This window comes from Megalopta genalis, chromosome 4 (assembly GCF_051020955.1).
Source record: "Megalopta genalis isolate 19385.01 chromosome 4, iyMegGena1_principal, whole genome shotgun sequence".
Lineage (NCBI taxonomy): Eukaryota > Metazoa > Arthropoda > Insecta > Hymenoptera > Halictidae > Megalopta > Megalopta genalis.
In genome coordinates, this window is record NC_135016.1 from 30,199,038 (window position 1) to 30,219,262 (window position 20,225).

A 20,225-nucleotide genomic window follows, 5' to 3' on the forward strand; every position below is an offset into this window, starting at 1 on the left:
TTTTGATGCGTTTATAATGTATGTGGGTTACTGTACAACAGATTGATGCAATAACATCTCCTCTCTTCAATGGAAACATGATTGCGTACATGATTTATGACTTTCCAGCAACATTCTATGTATTGGCCTGAAACTCGCCTGTGTATTGTTACTTTCTAGAAATTCGATAGGAGTTTCGATGCGTTCAGAACGTATGTGGGTTACTATACAAACAGATTAATGCAACGACGCCCTTCCTTCTTTAGCGAAAATGTAGAAAAATGTATGATTTTCTAACAACATTCTACATTTCCATATTGTTACTTTCTGGCAGAGTTGGGTTAAATTTTATTCGAATATCGGATAAGAAATAAAGACTAACGAATAAAATTTGATTCAACACCGTACAAAAAAATATGCAATGGAATAAACAATTATCCGTATAAGATTCAAACGATATTATTCATTTGAATAAAAATGATAGAATATAAAGTGCTTTTTCATAGTTTATCATCGATTTATTTCTCACATATTCTTTTTTACAATTAACTTTTATTCAAACGTTTCATTGACAAGTTTGTTGCATTTGAGTCGATCGACCATTCACGCATAACTAAATAACGTTTTTACGACGGAGGAAGGCGTCGGCAATTTTATAGTTCTACGAGCAGTTGAAATTGAACCGATCCTGAACAGATCATTCGTATAAATGTATTCTTATAAAATTACGTAAATCCAGAAACGGTCGACAATTATTTGCATTATTACTCGAATGATTTAACAATCGCTATACAACAAATTCATTCGAATAAATACAGAGAACAATTTATGCTACGAATAATGAATGAACAATTGTTATTCGATTTACTCGTTTCCGTCGAAAGCTCACAATTTCCTAGGAACGCTATAAAACTTCCAATTTTCGAGAATCGATCGATCGTTTCTTTGAGATCGACGAACGTCAAGCGGGCAGCCACAGGCTTCGCAATCCTTTGTCTAAATTCTTTCCCCCCGGCACTCTTCGTATGTCATTTTAACCGACCTTTTTTATACCATATCTACACAATTTTTCTACAAGATTTTACAGCGTGGAAAACCGCGATTCTCTGTTCGCGGGGATCGCCGTCGAGGGAAATTCACGGTGGAAGGATATGAAAAACCGTCGCCCCGCTAACAAACGTGTCACCGACTGCCAGTGCGACGAGATACCTGACCATTTTGTTGGTTAGCAGTGGTATGCATCGTTCGGATGAACATTACACAAAAAAGTCGCTCGTACGAATCCGCCCAGCGAAAATAGTATTCGAAAGGTTACGTTAAGCGGGAACAATGAACCAGAAATTCTTATAACGTGTATCTTAACCTTGTTGCTTCGTAACGTAAAATTATGCTGGACTAATTTTTCCATATATTTATGTTCATTAAGAAATGAAACAAATATAAACTCCGCAAATACTTGTTTGGTATACAACTAACATGGTTACATAGTTATTCCGTATTGTGTTATAGAGTTTTTCTGTATCGTTCGAACAACTTGTCGACTGTTTATTACGATGAATATATTAACTATTCGGATTTTCAATGTGTCTATCGTTGATCAGAAGACGCAACATCGACGAGGAAGGAGGACAATTCCCGTGTGATCCTCCACCGCCACGAGGACCACGGCCGTGCACGTTCTCCAGTGCATAGGCAGTGGACGCGAAACACCGCGGTGGAGATCCAGGAGGAAGTCCAGGTGGAAAGTTGGAGAGGTTCGAGACACGTCGAGGTATACATTTTGCTTTCTAACACGTTGACCGCCGTGTCATCCATATTGTAGTAGTTCCAGACAGTCTCCGTGCATTAAAATTGTAACTTTCGTCAAACGTTTGATATTTTTTGAAACTGTTAGAATTTCGTAAAAAAACAGTCATATTTTTATTACGAGCCGAGGGCCAGGCAGTTTTGCGTGGCCGGAGGTTGGATGCGATTGGGATTTTTCTAAGGGAGATTCGTGGATCAGCCGATGCTTATTTCGGCACGGGTGGTTATCTAGAGATCGGAATAGGATGCGTAGACCAGCCAATGCTTATTTCGGCACGGGTGGCTACCTTGAGATCGGGATAGGGTGCATAGGACCAGCCAATTCTTATTTCGGCATGGGTGGCTACTTTGAGATCGGGATAGGATGCGTAGACCAGCCAATGTTTATTTCGGCACGGGTGGCTACTTTGAGATCGGGATAGGGTGCGTAGACCATCCAATGCTTATTTCGGCACGGGTGGCTTCCCTGAGATCGGGATAGAGTGCGTAAACCAGCCAATGATTATTTCGGCACAGGTGGCTACCTTGAGATCGGGATAGGGTGCGTAGACCAGCCAATGCTTATTTCGGCACGGGTGGTTATCTAGAGATCAGAATAGGATGCATAGACCAGCCAATGCTTATTTCGGTACGGGTGGCAACCTTGAGGTCGGGATAGGATGTGTACACCAGCCAATGATTATTTCGGCACGGATGGCTACCCAGAGATCGGAATAGGATGCGTAGACCAGCCAATTCTTATTTCGGCATGGGTGGCTTCCCTGAGATCGGAATAGAGTGCGTAAACTAGCCAATGATTATTTCGGCACAGGTGGCTACCTTGAGATCGGGATAGGGTGCGTAGACCATCCAGTGCTTATTTCGGCACAGATGGCTACCTTGAGGTTGGGATAGGGTGCGTAGACCAGCCAATGATTATTTCGGCACGGGTGGCTACTTTGAGATCGGGATAGGGTGCGTAGACCATCCAGTGCTTATTTCGGCACGGGTGGCTTCCCTGAGATCGGGATAGAGTGCGTAAACCAGCCAATGATTATTTCGGCACAGGTGGCTACCTTGAGATCGGGATAGGGTGCGTAGACCAGCCAATGCTTATTTCGGCACGGGTAGTTATCTAGAGATCAGAATAGGATGCGTAGACCAGCCAATGCTTATTTCGGCACGGGTGGTTATCTAGAGATCGGAATAGGATGCGTAGACCAGCCAATGCTTATTTCGGCACAGATGGCTACCTTGAGGTCGGGATAGGGTGCGTAGACCAGCCAATGATTATTTCGGCACGGATGGCTACCTTGAGGTCGGGATAGGGTGCGTAGACCAGCCAATGCTTATTTTGGCACAGGTGGCTACCTTGAGGTCGGGATAGGATGCGCAGACCATCCAATGCTTATTTCGGCACGGGTGGCTACCTTGAGGTCGGGATAGGGTACGTAGACCAGCCAATGCTTATTTCGGTACGGGTGGCTACCTTGAGGTCGGGATAGGATGTGTAGACCAGCCAATGCTTATTTCGACACGGGTGGCTACCTTAAGATCAGGATAGGATTTGGGGAAATTGGAGTTAGGTTAAGAAAAAATTGAAGATATACCTCGAGCGGTAAAGATACATCCCTGTGGGTTGTACCAACTACTGCTTCGAAGTAAGAAATGGAAATAATTGAATTTTGTAACCAAAGTAACTGGTAAAAGCTAGTATATTACAAGTTTTGGTTTTACTACAAATGTATCTGAATAAGTGTTTCGCGGACTCTATCGCGCTCTCAGCTTATCGTACTGAATCGGCGGGGGCTTTAATCTGGTATCTATTACCTACTCGATTGTTTTGCTCGAAGGAGAATTAAAACTCGATCTCGCTAGAGTCTCTTCTGGTCGCGTTTGAGCCCTTTATATACCCAGATTTTCTTTGGGAAATGGTAGTGGGGGTGTTCCTATGTGGTTCGATACCAGAACGTTCGTCGTCGTACCCCTTGAAGGTACTTGACTCGCGATATACAAATGAACCCCCGGCTGGCTGGCGCCAGCCTGGCGTATGCCTTCAGGAAGGAGTATAAAAAATTCGTGGGAAAATTCTCCGTACGTTACATGATCAATATTTTGCAAGTAAGCCTCAACAATCTTGGAAAGACGGCCTAATGAGGCTTCCTGAAAGATGGAAGAAGGTAATGGAGCAGAATGGTTCATATATAACTCAATAAATCAACCTTAAACGACAAATATCGTGTAATCATTTCGCATCAGAGAAAAGGAAAGAACTTATGGGACACCCTATATTTGGCTGAAGACGGTGACAGAGATTGACTGTAGGTTACATCGAGAATGAGCGAAATAGAATGAGCTCGAACGGTCAGCATATAACAGCGATGAGTGCGAGTGAGAGAGGAAGGATAGCATGAAAACGTAAACACGCTTCGCTCTTTCTTTTCTCCCATCCCCACTCCGCTAAGACGCATGCCCGTAGCTTTGCCCTTAGTCCATGGCTTTGCCCTTGCTCGCCGCCAGGCCTTTTGGACAGCTCTGGTCAAAATTGTGACAGAAGATGGTCGATGCATGTGTGAATAATAACCTAACGTACGACAACGTAGAGTTAATTGCAAAATACAGCAATGTCTCCCTAATTGACGCTGAGATTGTGCACAAAAATGGACAATTTGGGAAGAGGAGATACGATTATTCGAGCCTTGTAGCTCGTTTTTATAGTTGTTAACAATCGATAACCATAAAAAACGAGTCATAAGGCTCGAAAAATCGTATCTCCTCTTTCAAAATTATCCATTTTTTTTTTTAACAATCTGAGCGTCAATTAGAGAGACATTACCCTACTTCAGAGCTACAGTAATGTCTCTCTGATTGAGATTGACCACAAAAATGGACAATTTGGGAAGAGGAGATACGATTATTCGAGCCTTGTAGCTCGTTTTTATAGTTGTTAACAATCGATAACCATAAAAAACGAGTCATAAGGCTCGAAAAATCGTATCTCCTCTTTCAAAATTATCCATTTTTTTTTTTTAACAATCTGAGCGTCAATTAGAGAGACATTACCCTACTTCAGAGCTACAGTAATGTCTCTCTGATTGAGATTGACCACAAAAATGGACAATTTGGGAAGAGGAGATATTTTTTATTATTCGAGCCTTGCGGTTTATTTTTATAGTTATAAATTGTCCACAATTATAAAAATGAGCCACAAAGCTCGAATAATCGTATCTCCTCTTATCCATTTTAGTGGACAATCTGAGGGTCAGTAAGGGAGACATTACTGTACATCGTTAAAGGAAAGCGGAACTGAAAAACGCAGGAAGAAACACTCAAGTTGCGAGATAAAATTTTAGCGTTGCGAATACCGGTCAACTTTCGTTAGACACATTTTTTTTTCATCGAAGATGAGAAGAGTTCAGAGACGAGGGCACTTATTGCTTGACTGCTCACCCAGTCGTCGAGACAGTGTGGTGGCATCTATTTGTTGAAATTATTCTACATGCGAAGGTTGCACGAGGTTGCACCTAAACTTGACATTCACTTCTCAGCAAGTTGTTTAAGTTTTTATATAAAGACGGTTTGATACCGATACCTGCAACCCTTTACAGTTTTTTTCAAAACTCTCCTTAAGGTTTGAATCGTTATAAATTTGACGCCATTTGTAAATTGGTTAAAAAATTATTAAAACTCGATTCAAGTGCACCAGCTAATATACACAAAGAATCGTCATTAAGACCTGTTCTCTAATATTCTACATGTAACCGGTGTGTAAAACGTTTAAGTTTACTTCGAATTTTATGATCTTGTATTTAGAACGCCGTGTCTCAGCACAGAACTGTCCTCAAAACGAATTATACATATTTTGGACGTGGGAGCTTTTTAACAAAAGAATTTATTTTACTAAACTTTATTTTTTCAACTCGAAAGATTTAATTTTGGACAGAGAAAGCGAATTCCCATTCGTTCGGCACCGGTGAACGACTCGCAATCGCGTCCGAAATGAAAAAAAAAAACCGAGAAGACCATTTTCTGCGACACTTTTAACTGGAGAAGTTGAAAGGCACACCCATAGGCGGAAAGTTTCAGGATGGAGATGAAAATAGTGGGGAACGACTCGAGCTTCCGAGGCACATTCATGACACAGTTTTATAGCTTTGATCGAGCAGCGGCGTTCATTCGAAATATTTAAGCACGCGTGCATATGTAGCAAAGCACTTTTACGGGAATGCATGTCACTTACAGGAATATGATGAGTGCAAAAAGGGGCGCCTGTGTTCTATGAACGGTCTCGACACGAGAATGGGGCGCCCGAACGCGTTAAGATACGTTCCGAAATCGTCGGAAACGAATGCTTCGCAACAATCCGTACAATTTTTACAACATAATTCGTAATTTAATACAGAATCGATATTACAGCGATGGAGAAAAGTACATACAGTAATGTCTCCCTAACTGACGCTCAGATTGTGCACAAAAATGGACAATCACTACAGTGATAAATCTTCGACACGAATGATCGAATTCAAAGACCGTTTCGAGAGCGAATAACTATAAACACTCCCATGTTCTCGGTCAATTAATTCATTTAGTTCAATGTCTAACGTCAAATTATTTGTTATCTTATTTCAGGAAAGTATTTGAAATAATTTATTCGAATGAACTACAAAATGTAATCACTTTGTATATATCATTTGTGAAATGAAAATAATAAAATATTTGAAATAGGAAGAAATTATTTCAAATTACAGTAATGTCTCCCTAACTGACGCTCAGATTGTCCACAAAAATGGACAATTTGGGAAGAGGAGATACGATTATTCGAGTTTTGTAGCTTGTTTTTTTATAGTTGTTGACAATTCGTAACTATAAAAACGAATCGTAAGGCTCGAATAATCGAATCTTCTCTTCCCAAATTGTACATTTTTGATGACAATCTGAGCGTCAATTAGAGAGACATTACTGTATTCAGACAAATTTAAAACGTTATAACGTTTTTGAAACTGGACCGAACGACTTGAATTTTTTTGAGACGTTAGAGGGTCTAGTTTACTGTACAACGATTGAAATACGATTTGTTAATTCAAGCATTTATTGTACACAAAAAAGGTATACAAAATACTCTTGCCTATCCGTTAATGAATGTTTTCCATTCTAACTCTTTGCAGTGTTAATTATTTATTTTGCCGATTTACACCAATAATGTCACAATTACATGGTACGTAAGAATAAATTTACTATTTCCCAACTGTTCCAAATAGATTGTAAAGTCACCAATGGAATATGATTGATTTACATGTAATATTATAACAAATTTTATAACGAAAAAGAACAAACACTTTGGACAACAAATAATAGTTAAACGTATACGCTTGGTCGCGAAAATATTCGGATACTTTATATAAAATGGAACAACTTTTTGAATGTTGAACCAAACGGCTCGTTTTATTTTTAGATGTGTAAAATACATTTTACAAGAATTGGTTGAAGTGACAAAAAAGGTGAAAACGTTTATTTCAACCTTTTCGTTCGAGTCTGTAACGAAAGTTTAAAAGAGACCTTTGAAAGGTCTCGCCAACTATGCGTATAGCAACTGTGTAATCGATTTCGGAGTCGAACGACGTAAAAATATAAATTCCGTCCGGCTATCCTTTATTTCACACAGAACGACGACAACGCGACGGAAGGTTAACAGCCCAGCTATCCGTGTGCAAATAAATCTCGCATATAAATAAAATTCTGGCCGGCGTTTCGCCGCTTTGCATCTGCGGCCCCGATATTCGTTGCCTTTGCGGCAACCTCTATTCCACTTTCACGTCAACTTCACCGCCACACAGTGAACTCTAAATAATCTCAATAACCCAATTCGCTTTATCGCCGTGGACGCGAAAAAGAGCCGGGTGTCGCGAGCCTGTAATCGGCGTGTACGAAATAAAACGCAAACGTGTTTCTCGAGAGCACCCTCCGGACGCGTCGTTTCCGCGTTAACGCCGCCCCGACGTTCCATTACCGTAGGATTATGCCGATTTATTCGAGCGCTCGAATTTCGAGTCGAGTAACGTCGTGTCGCGCGTCCGAATCGTCAATTTCACTGCGAAAGGTACAACGGTTTCTTCGCAAAAAATTCCCTCTAATAAAGATAAAAAAAAGAGAAAACACGCACTCCACGCTAGAGTACTCCGTTAACCGGTTAGCTGTGTTCGACGAGTATACTCGTCACGGAGAAGAGGCATTGTTTTGTGTCATCGGCTATTTAAATTGTAATTTTGGTGAAAAGGGAAACATATTTTCTAATTTCAAAATGTTTAGAATACTTTGAGGCCAGACCGGAATAAAATAAACAAATAAAAACTATGAATAATTATGTGAATAATTCACGATATTGGTGTTCGATGTGCAAAGTGCCATTGCGTATCGTACCTTGCTTCGCTGAATACCACTTTACAGCAGCAATTTCAATTTTTCACTTTTATAAGTATTTGATTTTTCTCGTGTTTTCGTTTATTATGTACGTAGTATATGTTGACGTTAAGCGAATAAGTAAACATTAGTAATAAAATTGTTAATTTTATCAAATAAAACCGTCTTTTTGATCCAATATTTTAACAGCGACACGTATAGGTGCGCGCATTGGAAAAAAGGCGGCGACACAGCTAACTGGTTAAAAGCCGCCGCGAAAATGGAAACACCGGACACTGATGTATCCAGATAAGATGCCGCGTTTATGCGCGTAATTTCTTATCGATTAACAGTCTACCCGCGTCTGGTACACAGGCCGGAGAACGGCGGCGATGCGCCATTTAAGGTGTTGCACACGGTTCCGAAACGATTGCCGCGCGTCTGCGACCTATCAGCCAATCAAGGAAGTCCCCGAACGTTTCTCTTGGCAATTTACCGATCCCGCGAAGGTTTCTTTCCGTTCTTATCGAGACGTGTCCCGCCGTGTCACGGCCGTCTCGACATCGGCCTGCCGTTGTTATCTGAAATGTATCTACCCGCTGCTACTTGACCTCCCCTGTACTTTCAGCTTTCCCGTCCGATCCGATATGAAATCTTCCACCCCCGAGGATGGAAGGTGTCCAGATTCGATTCTGTTCTCTGACCCTTTTTTCTCTCTCTGTCTCCCTTCAACCCCCCTCCCCCTCTCTTGCGACTCTCATTGTCCACGATCGCTCGCCGGTAAATATCAAGGAAGTTCGGTGGATCGATGAAGCGGGGGTCGAACGTGACGATTCAAAGGACCATGGCTGCACGAAAATTATTGTATTTATCGAAAAAAGTTTTGCGCGAATGCGTTAGCCGGTCGTCCGACATTATTTAGCCCCTTAACTGGATTAGGGTGGTGGCGACGGAGCCGCGCACGGACGCGTTAATAGTGAATCAAAATGACAGACTTTGTGCGTATTTTCAGAATTTAACGCACGAAGCTCATCATTATTTATCTGTGACATTATCTTCTGGTCCGAAACGTTTACCAATATTTCTAAGATGGCGAAATACAATAATAATAATAATTGCAATTTCCAAATGCTGCATGTTTGCAATAATAATAATAATTATGATTATAATAATATAATAATAATAATAATAATTATGATTATAATAATATAATAATAATAATTATTATTATGATTATAATAATATAATAATAATTATTATTATTATGATTATAATAATATAATAATAATAATAATAATTATTATTATGATTATAATAATATAATAATAATAATAATTATTATTATTATTATTGTAAACATGCAACATTTGGAAGCAATCGGGCAGCAGAAACGTGTAACGCAGTTGCATTAAAATTGAAACATTTTGATGATTTCGTTTCATTTTCAAATACAATAATAATAATAATTATTATTATTATTAGTATTTCGCCATTTTAGAAATATTGGTAAACGTTTTGGACCAGAAGATAATGTCACAGATAAATAATGAAGAGCTTCGTGTGTTAAATTCTGAAAATACGCACAAAGTCCGTCATTTTGATTTACTAATAACAATAATAATAATTCTTATTATTGTATTTGAAAATGAAACGAAATCATCAAAATGTCTCGATTTTAACGCAACCGCGTTACACGTTTTCTGCTGCCCGATTGCTTCCAAATGTTGCATCCGCTTGACGCGTTAACCGCCCCGTTTTACGCCGCGCATAGAGAAGCAGACTCACTCGGTAGGCTGATCTTCACGACATACTCCAAGGTCATTGAAAGCCGCGAGGTCGACCCTCTTCCGCACAATTACCCAAGAGTTTCGCAACGAAATGCTTGATCATCGAGGTGTTTAAAGCGGTGTTTTCAGTCTTTTCTTTTTCCCCTGAAAAAGCTGTCACCTTTCGCCCAGCTTATCCCGACAGGAAAAAAGAAAAAAAAAAGAAAAAAACGCTTCGCGCACACAAGATTGGAGGACGGAAAAGTTCGACCCCGGGCTGTCCTCTGCACGGCCGAGATTCTTTATGGTCGAGAGCAGGGCAGTTTTCTACTCGTGAAAGCACGAACTCGTTACGCGGCCACGTAACGAAACGCAACCGGCTCTTTCATCGCCGTCGACCGCTATTTGTCAAGCTCTCCTCGCTGGATAGGCCATTAACGTTCTTCCGTTTCCTTTCGCACAGGACCCACCCTTTGTTCTTATCTGCTTGGCTCGCGACAGACCGCGAATTCCAGCCGCGGTTAGCCGACCTAAATTATTAATCGGTATCGATCATCGGGAGCGTTTCCCTCGGCAACGCCGCGGCGATCCGATGGCCCCTCAAGCTTTTAAACTATGCACAATGTCACGTTTTCGCTTCCGTCAACAGCCACGTGCACCGCGCGCACCGCCGTTTCTATAGAGCCGTTTCAAGGCAAGGTCCCCCGTTTTCTCTTTCGCTCCGCGCTTCTCTCCTTTTTTCGCGGCGCGGCGCGGCGGAACCGGCACGCCCCGTCCCTTTCAATAAATTACGTTTTCCATCGAGCATTCGGTCTGTAGTTCCTTCGCGATGCCTCCTGCTCGGCCGTTCTTTCCATCCGGAATTGAGTTCCTGCGAGTTGGGAAGCCAATTTATTTCCTCGCCGACGCCGACGCGGCTACCGAGCGCGCCGTTCGTTTCGATTCCCGAGGATCGATACTTGTTGCGGACGCGCGCGATCTTCTCTTTTTCTTTTTTAGAATATTGGAGGATCTCGTTTACCGCTCGCGGAACTTGTTCCGCCGCTAAACGAGATTGTTGCTCCGCAACGGAATTTGACTCGCCGGGTTGAGCCGTAAAACTACGATCTCTTCCGCAGCATTTTCTTCCATGTTTTTCCTCTTTCTTTCTTCTTTCATTCGACGTTCAATGTCGCATCGCAACTGATTGGACTCACTGTGGATTTCTATGCATTTATTATTAGCAGAAATTAATTGTGTTACTGTTCTACGTTCGACACAAGGAATTTTCTGGTTGTCGTATGAAATCATTTCCTTCTTCAGAGTTTTAACAAAAAATTCACAAAAATCTGCAGTCCAGTCATTAGCGATCCTTTAGGCTGGTGGTTATGTTTCTATATAGCGCAAGGTTATGTCATGCATTTATTATTAGCAGAAATTAATTGTGTTACTGTTCTACGTTCGACACAACGAATTTTCTGGTTGTCGTAAGAAATCATTTCCTTCTGCAGAGTTTTGTCAAAAAATTCACAAAAATCTGCAGTCCAGTCATTAGCGATCCTTTAGGCTGATGATTATGTTTCTATATAGCGCAAGGTTATGTTATGCATTTATTATTAGCAGATATTAATTGTGTTACTGTTCTACGTTCGACACAACGAATTTTCAGGTTGTCGTATGAAATCATTTCCTTCTTCAGAGTTTTATCAAAAAATTCACAAAAATCTGCAGTCCAGTCATTAGCGATCCATTAGGCTGATGATTATGTTTCTATATAGCGCAAGGTTATGTTATGCATTTATTATTAGCAGATATTAATTGTGTTACTGTTCTACGTTCGACACAACGAATTTTCAGGTTGTCGTATGAAATCATTTCCTTCTTCAGAGTTTTATCAAAAAATTCACAAAAATCTGCAGTCCAGTCATTAGCGATCCTTTAGGCTGGTGGTTATGTTTCTATATAGCGCAAGGTTATGTCATGCATTTATTATTAGCAGAAATTAATTGTGTTACTGTTCTACGTTCGCCACAAGGAATTTTCTGGTTGTCGTATGAAATCATTTCCTTCTTCAGAGTTTTATCAAAAAATTCACAAAAATCTGCAGTCCAGTCATTAGCGATCCTTTAGAATGATGATTATGTTTCTATATAGCGCAAGGTTATGTTATGTTTGGTTATAATCGGTCGGAATAACGATCAAAAGTAAGAAAGATACGTTTTTCAGCTTTTTTATTTCGAGCTGGTAACGAAAATTCGATAATCGTTTAACTAATTTCTAAAATACGTCTCAAGTATTTTTTGTCATTGAAACGCGCTCAGAAATAATTGCTTCGACGTAACCAGTAATCTTAATGCTTTTGCAACCGCGCCGAAAACCTAATGTCTAAAAATTTCTTTATTTTTCGTACCCAAGGTCGCACAAAAGTCATGGTATTATAGGTTATTAGATTCGTCTTGATCTTAGCTATCACGATATAATGATAGAAATATGTAATCCCATTTAAAAACACGTCGATGATCTTGAAATCTCGAAAAATATGACCTTCACAAAAAAATGATTTCTACCATAACACGTGTCCATTCGAACCAAACAATTTGTTCCTCAAGCATTTCCGCGTATCATTAACGATAATGGGGATATCGCTTTGTAACAGAGTTACTGAGACACCCTGTATTTAACCGAAATGCCTAACATTTAACCCGCGATCGTCCGACTAAACAGACCGAGCGACACAGTTCGAAACAACCGGCCGCAGCTCCGACCGTGAAATTATTTTTCACGCGTGAAATCACCCTGACCTTTTCGTCCGGACACTGATCACGATCGTTTTCCCTTCCTCTGTGCCCAGGTTCAACTACCGTCTCGCAGTAAGTCATCGTTCACGGCCATTCTATGTTTCGACCAGTCGATCGACCCCTGAATTTCAGGCAGCGCGCCAACGAGTGGATCCGTAAGGTCAGTTCCAGCGGTAAAAACGCGTTCTCCACCCCCGCACCACGCGGGGGTCTAATGCGGAATTCCCCCTGTTGGAGATCTTTGCCAAATGGGTCAACCGTGGAGGGAACGGTGCGCATACCGGCGCGCATTGGCGCATGGTCAACCAAAACGCGGAGATAGTCCGTTTTCAAAAATTATCGCCGCAATTGAAACAGCTTGTATTAATATCGAATTGAACATTTGGGCTATGAATTAGTGGTACAATTTTTTTGGGTCGTTAGTTTATTTATAAAAGATCCGCTTGCTTCTGAAAGCGCCAATCGTCGAAAATTGATAATACCGTTTCATTAAAATAAAATATATATAATCGATATATAATCGATATATATATAATAAATTATAATCGATATATATATATATATAATAAATTATAATAATATAAATATATATAATCGAAATATTAGTTGTTAAATTGTTGTTACTTGGTTTAACGCTTGTATAGTCGATATCTGAATTTTATAATCATATTTTTGTTCACAAATGTTGTTGAAAAATAGATTCTACGTACATTCAATGTTCGTAGGTGTACTTATAGGGTGTGCATTTTTACTTGAGCATACGTAATATAACCTTTGATATGCCAGAAAAAAAAATGTACGGATGAAAAATTACGTGATTTCGTAGAACGAATGTAAAGGTAGGACAACGTTTCTTTTCGTGTGTTTCGAAGGTCAATGTCGATTTATTAAATGAAACGATATATTTCCATTAGCGCGATATTGCAGCTGACGAGAGACGAATGCATCATGACCTTGAAAACTCGATTTAAAATGGCCTTGACATAACGTCGGGCATAACGGAGGTATTACGTGTGCTCGAGATTATATGAACTCCGTGTATATAATGTCTCGGAGTAAAATAGCAAAAAGTCCAACGAAAGTATCTGATTTCGGTCAGAAAATATTTTTTATCGCTTTTGGGTGCCTCCCTAGCCCCACTATGCGGCGCGGCCAACGGGCAGCAAACGATATTCACGCCGCTCGGGGAGCCATAAAAGTCTGAACCCGGCCTAGTACCGTAATCTATACTGGCCCCTCTAAACGAATTATCGTGGATTTAAGGCCGAACAACCTTGAAAAAGCACGACGGTCACGGAATCGATGTCCCTCGCTGTCCCCCCATTTCACGACGCTCTGCCACCCTTCTTCGATCTCTGTCTCTTCACCTTCGCCTTTCTCGCGTACAGTAGCGGTCAGAAATTTAACCCTCTGTGTGTGGGCCGAATTTTTTTCTTAAATATAAAAAAATTTATGCAACAGAAAATCTATTATTATAACCTATATATGCTAATTAAAAAAATATTTAACAGTTTAAACAATTATTATTATTACAACAATAATTATATATAATATATAAGAATATAATAATTATAATATAAATAAATAAATAAATAATATAAATATAATAATATAATAATATAATAATTATATATAATAATTATATATAATAATATATATATAATAACAATTATTATTATTATATTACAATTGATTCAATTTGTAACTTTGAAGTAACAAGGACTTACAATGTTTCCACTTCTGTGCATAAATGCTTAAGCGTGAAATTCCATAAAACAGTTTCAATTTGGCGTTAAACATTGATGTTCGTTGCATTTGGAACTGGTTGCCAAATAGTTCTGTGTGGTCCTGAATTTTCCTCATCCGATGATAATTCGGTACTAAATTCATCGTCACTGTCGATAATATTTACGCGTCGTCTAGTAAATGCTTCTGGATGATCTTCATCGGACTCAGAATCTAATAAAGAATCTTCGGATCTGTAACCGCTCTCGCGTCTAATTCTAATTCCTCTTTTATTTTTATATGATTTTGTATCTATATTTTGGGTATTTGATGTATAAATTTGAAAGTAGAAGAAAGCACAACTATTATCCTAAATACACTCGAATCTACCACAATATCCCAATGTAACCTGAAAGTTACAAAACTGTATCATATACAAATAGTAACAAAATGATTATTGAAATGCAAATAAATAAATTGTTATTGATATACGAGCCCAGAGCTATTATGTACGCTTTTTTTTATTTAGTAAACACCGACAAAAGCATAAATAATCTCAGTTGCACAAGATGGTCCCTTTGGTTTCTATCTGCAGACAACTTGCAAGGTATTTATTTTGACATTTCAGGTTGATGGTGCCGTCAACCGTCATCAACATTGTTATTGGTTATTTCAGAGGCATTATATAATTAAGACGTATACATCATCTTGCCAAAAAAAACTAAAACTATTTGGTAAAATGTGGATATATTAGCTTGTGACTTGAAAGTTACATGGGCCCATAGAGGATTTAGACGACGAATGCGAATTTCAGATAAACGCATGTTGCATAGGGTAAAGGTTAAATTATATAGCCTACATTATAAGTTATATTTACCCTATAACAATATAGGGTAAAAGCGCCTAATACGAGACCCATCTGTACATTAAAACGTATAATTTTCGAAATATTTTAAAAACGGAAATATGTATTCTTTTGCGATCTACAGTAATGTCTCCCTAATTGATACGCTCAGATTGCGCACAAAAATGGACAATTTTGACAGAGGAGATACGATTATTCGAGCCTTGTAGCTCGTTTTTATATAGTTGTTGACAATCGGTAACCATAAGAAACGAGCCACGAAGCTCGAACAATCGTATCTCCTCTTCCAAAATTGTCCATTTTTCGTGGACAATCCGAGCGTCAATTAGAGAGACATTACTGTACTCGGAAGGACAGGAAAAAAAGTCCGCTTCTTCGCATCGAGGAAAAACTAAAAGTATGGAAATTCACAGATTCGATAAGTGTGTTTCTAATATGGTCTCTTCAAGAAATTGATATTTTTCGCCTTTTTACCTTGAACCCATTGTTCGCAATGTATGTTCGAAGAGCAGAGGCATGCGCGAAACAAACATTCATCGCAATGACTTTTGAGCAAAGATCTTTCATTTAAACAAAAACTCGCTCAAAATTACAGTCATTCTGTGTATCTCCTATGTTCTATAATAATTTTCTAATAGAAATAGGACATTTATTGCTTGTCCCCATATGTACTGCGAAGCTTGAAATATTTGTAACAAAAGAATAAAATGTTATTTCAATATGGAAGAAATTGAAAACATTCGCGTTTAACGGATCACGTTTCGAATTCTTCACCGTAGCATCGTGTCACAAAATTTAACATGTTTGTTACAACTAGATCGTGCGGATTTTATGCATTCGTAGCAAAGACGATTAGGTATAATTTAAAGCAGTGGAAAGATTCAAACGAACTAAGAACGTTGATTGTATTAACTTCAACTGATTAGATTGATTAAAGATAGAAAAACGAAACTTGTGTTTGTCTCCTATCTGGATCGCAATTGATGCAGACAATTTTTATCTTGCATAAAGTTCCGCAATCTAGTTATAACATAATCACTTTTCGTATCTACTGTTTTATCTATTGTTTTAGCGCTAAAGCTAGCAGAAAGGTCGAAATGGCACGGTTTCAACCGAAATCTCGTATCGTCAACGTTGTTCGGTTCCGTTCCGCGCAGAAACGCGAACGGGGTCGTTGTAAACGCTTGGTCTGTGTTCCAACTGCAATTTATTCGCTAATTGCTGCGCGGCGCTCCGGCACACAAGCGATACGATTTAACGAAAAATATAGTGGCCCGTCAACGGCAAATATTTCACACAGGTTTCCGCGATGCGACGCGGACGATCGTAAGTTCGCTTCGTTATCGCTCGACTAAAACTGCCACTTCAATTAACGCCGTTGCAACGTTCACGCACGTGCCTCTCTTCTCCCCTCGACCCGAATCCAGCCTCTTCTTAATTGGCGAACTAGAACTCGTCACGGAAAACTAGAGAGCTGAAAGTATCGTCATTTAGCGTCCGGGCTTTTTTTAAACTTTTAATTTCTTCTTCTTCTTCTGTCCGCACAGCGTGTGTACGAGAGCTTCGGTGGTTGATAAAAATGATTCTAAATCCGAAAATTAATTTCGAAGAAGTGCCGCCATTCTACGACGGTTCATAAAACCTACGGACATTAATTGTTTTTCAGATGTTATTTCTATGGTCGAGGGAACCAGCTGCGACACCAAAGGGCAGCCCCTGGTTGGCGTGGTTCGCAACAGCGTTCGTTCTATGGAGTTGCCGTCGGAGCGTCGCCAAAGCGATCCTGGCCATCTCCCCGCTAAGGTTGCTGAAGAAACGCAACCACTTTCCGATTACTAACGTAAAGAGCTCGTCGACCGCGACGCTGTCGAAGCACCACCATCACCATCAACGGTTGAAACTGGAGAATCCTATTTTGCAACGGAAACACAAGCACGGGATCAGACGGATGAAACGGTTCTGCAACGGCGACGGCCCGCACGTCACCAGTTCAACGACTGTCATCCAGATCCCGCAGATTCGTTACAGAGTGACCAGAAGCGGCAAGATCTACGGGAAATATCCCCACGAGGTTACCGTGCCGGCGAATGCCAGCCAAGGCAGCCATTAGACGCACGTTTTGTTTACTCGCAAACGGCGACTCGCGGCGCAAAGATCTTTTATGGAAATTCGCACGATTCTTCATTGGACAAACCGATAAATTTGTACGTGTCTTTCGCCTGCGTACGTCCAGGAGAAAGCTTTTTATCCGAGTCGACCCACTCGAATTTAACCGTTTCTAGAAATCTGTATACGTATCGATAGTATTTTTTTTTTTGTAGGAAAATTCGATTTCCATCTTCTACCATTTAGAAATTATTATTCGTCTTTTTGTAGGAAAATTCGATTTCCCTCTACTATTTTTTGGAAATTACTATCTGTTTTTTTTTTTGTAGGAAAATTCGATTTCGCTCTCCTACTTTTCAGAAATTATTATTCGTTCGTACGGACAAAAGCTTCTTTTGTTCTAAATTCATCGATTTACAATAATATTGTATAAACTGTATAAAATAAATAACGTGAATGGCGAAATTAGGACGACGGTTTTCCATTTATTGATATCATGGCAACTGTATAATATAATGCTGGATTAAAAAATATGTAACAGTATCGTTTGAATAGATAAAAATTTGCTAAGAGGATTTTTTCGTCAAAAATTTTTGTAAAACTACGTAGACAATGCAAAATTCTCGTGGATTTAACGGTGCGCGAATAACTGCTCGGATAATAAGGTTTCTTTTTCTAAAGCGCGAAGCAAACGAATCGTGCACGACAAATTTCTTAGGCGATACAATAAATTGTGCAAAGTTACATAAAAATCGGTGCTCGTCGAATTATACAGCGCCGAGAATTCTCTTCAAATTTCGCAACCAACGGCAACGATGTGAACCGCGGTGCCGCAATTTTGCCAGTCGAGGCCAACTGTATTTTTTGTGTGTAATGTATAAATACGTGATTGTTTTGTGGTTTTTAAATGTTTCTTTTTTTAGATTCAGATTAATGTATTTGTTAACAAGAAATTTCAACGACGAGAAAACCTTGGAAATATATGCTTTTAGGGAGAAATTGTGAACTGTTTTGCTTTAGTTGATTCGGAGAAACGCGAAGCCCTTTGTTGCTAGAAATTCGTTGTCGTTTCCCGATTTCGGCGGCCGGTATGATTTCGTACGTGATTTTCCAGTGCAATCGGTCGGAAAGTCTGTCTCGGTTTTAACACGTTCCATGCGCTTGGGCGAAGAAAAGGGTCGGTGGAAATGTGGAGAAAATTTCTGGGAGAATACGCCACACGCTCGAATTCACAGAAACTTCCCGCGATGCTTTTCTAATAACGGTTCGAATACGATCAGCTTGCAGTGGTATCGAAATCGTAAACAAAACTTTCATTCGCTTCAGCTATTTACTTTGTTTTCCATTAAATCCAACGATCGTTAAACGAAGATAGTACATTACGTACTACGTACGTTTTCATTATTAATCCATTTTATTATTTCAAATACAAAAATTGATGGAAATTAATATTTTAAATAATTTTTGGACGATGCATTTATCAAACTCTTAACACATTATCCGGACGTAAAGCATTTGATCAACGAGGATTGATGCTGCTTTAATTAATTAGACAGACTCGAACAATAGTACATTATCAATAATATTAATTTTCTTTAATTTGACACTAGAGTCGTTCATTAAAATATTCGGACTCCTTTTAAAACGGAATAGGTGTTTAAAAATTGGACCAAATCGCTAGAATTTCTGCAAAAATTGCAATTGATTGGAACGACAAAAGAAATGTTTTTAGGCTCGGATAAAAACGTTAAGAAACGTCATCTTCTCAATTTTGTTGTTTTTCCAACCCAATTGCAATTTGCAGTTGACATTACCTGGTGAACTAGATTCTCTAACGTTTAACAAACATTCGGTCGTGCAGACCACTTTTTAATATTCCGTTATTAAAAGGCATCCGAATATTTAATCTAGACAGTTGCACAAGATGACGGGGTTGAGCAAAATGAATCATTTGGGAATGTTAAAAAATTGAAGACACGTTTGGAAGAGAAGGAGCAGTTCTTTTAAATAATACATCAAACGTGTATACATAAGAAATGTTATACGTAGGGACCTCGTGCATCGGACCAGTACGTGACCCCATAAAAGACTCGGGACAGTTTGGCAAGAACCGTATCTTCCTGCTTCTTCCCGACGTCCTTGACACACTTTTTGGCGGCGAGGCCGTACAACGGCGACCTTCGCCGGGGTCACCAGCGTATCCGGAATCCACGGCTACTGCGAGCGTCGTTTTGGACTCCTGGTCTCTCTTCTCTCCTCTCAATGTTGGGACAGATCAATAAGCGTTCGGTGTGTTTCGACGGCTTAGGGCACTCTTACGCGTTGCAATACGATTCGTATCTTGCACAGGCGTCGGTTGATGAGCTGTTCCGATAGCGAGTCGTCCGCTGCTCGGAGAGACATTGGCGCCAGCAACGTCGAAGTTGCCATAAGACAACCCTTTCATCTCGAAATAGTAGCCTTAGGCGACCTCTTAACAGTGTACACAGCGGTATCAGCTTGGTAGTCACGTTTTTGCTATTTGGTCGTAGCATTCCATCCGCGTCGACGCTTAAACCAGCGTTCGAGCTGCTTTCCGAAAGAAAACATCGAAAATACCCCCGTAGCAAATCCTCTGCACAACTTTCTTTCGTAGCTACGTCGATTGCCTCTTCTTCGTAGCCTTAACCGGTTAGCCTTCTTTTCGGAGCGCGCAAGAATATACAGGGTGTCCCAAAAATGTCTCGTAATCCAGAAATGGCGGGTTCCTCGGATCATTTGAAGCAACTTCTTCCTTTACAAAAATTTTCTCCGAGGCACCGTTAACGAGTTATTCACGAAAAACAG

General features: G+C 39.9%; 1 protein-coding gene and 1 long non-coding RNA gene across 3 annotated transcripts; one reads left to right on the forward strand and one right to left on the reverse strand.

Moving 5' to 3' along the window:
- The first annotated feature begins 505 nt into the window (after positions 1–505).
- LOC117218432 (uncharacterized) lies at positions 506–18,398 on the forward strand. 2 transcript variants are annotated; one of them, XM_076520944.1, is made up of 3 exons: positions 506–1,213; positions 1,581–1,750; positions 16,960–18,398. In XM_076520944.1, exon 3 carries the CDS (start codon positions 16,960–16,962, stop codon positions 17,401–17,403), a length of 444 nt encoding a protein of 147 aa, XP_076377059.1. In that variant the 5' UTR covers positions 506–1,213; positions 1,581–1,750; the 3' UTR covers positions 17,404–18,398. The 2 variants fall into 2 exon arrangements, with proteins under 2 accessions (XP_076377059.1, XP_076377058.1); XM_076520943.1 differs by lacking the exons at positions 506–1,213; positions 1,581–1,750 and adding an exon at positions 11,850–12,863.
- LOC143259336 (uncharacterized) lies at positions 13,340–17,142 on the reverse strand. Its single transcript, XR_013033143.1, has 2 exons — positions 14,431–17,142; positions 13,340–14,136 (listed from the first exon to the last, which is right to left on the reverse strand). It is a non-coding gene; the product is annotated as an uncharacterized LOC143259336 (long non-coding RNA).
- Positions 18,399–20,225: the final 1,827 nt, after the last annotated feature.

Coding starts and splice junctions, on each gene's coding strand:
- LOC117218432 (XM_076520943.1), top strand. CDS start 12,801: ATGTTTCGACCAGTCGATCGACCCCTGAATTTCAGGCAGCGCGCCAAC. Junction 12,864..16,959: donor CCAACGAGTGGATCCGTAAG/GTCAGTTCCAGC, acceptor ATTGTTTTTCAG/ATGTTATTTCTATGGTCGAG.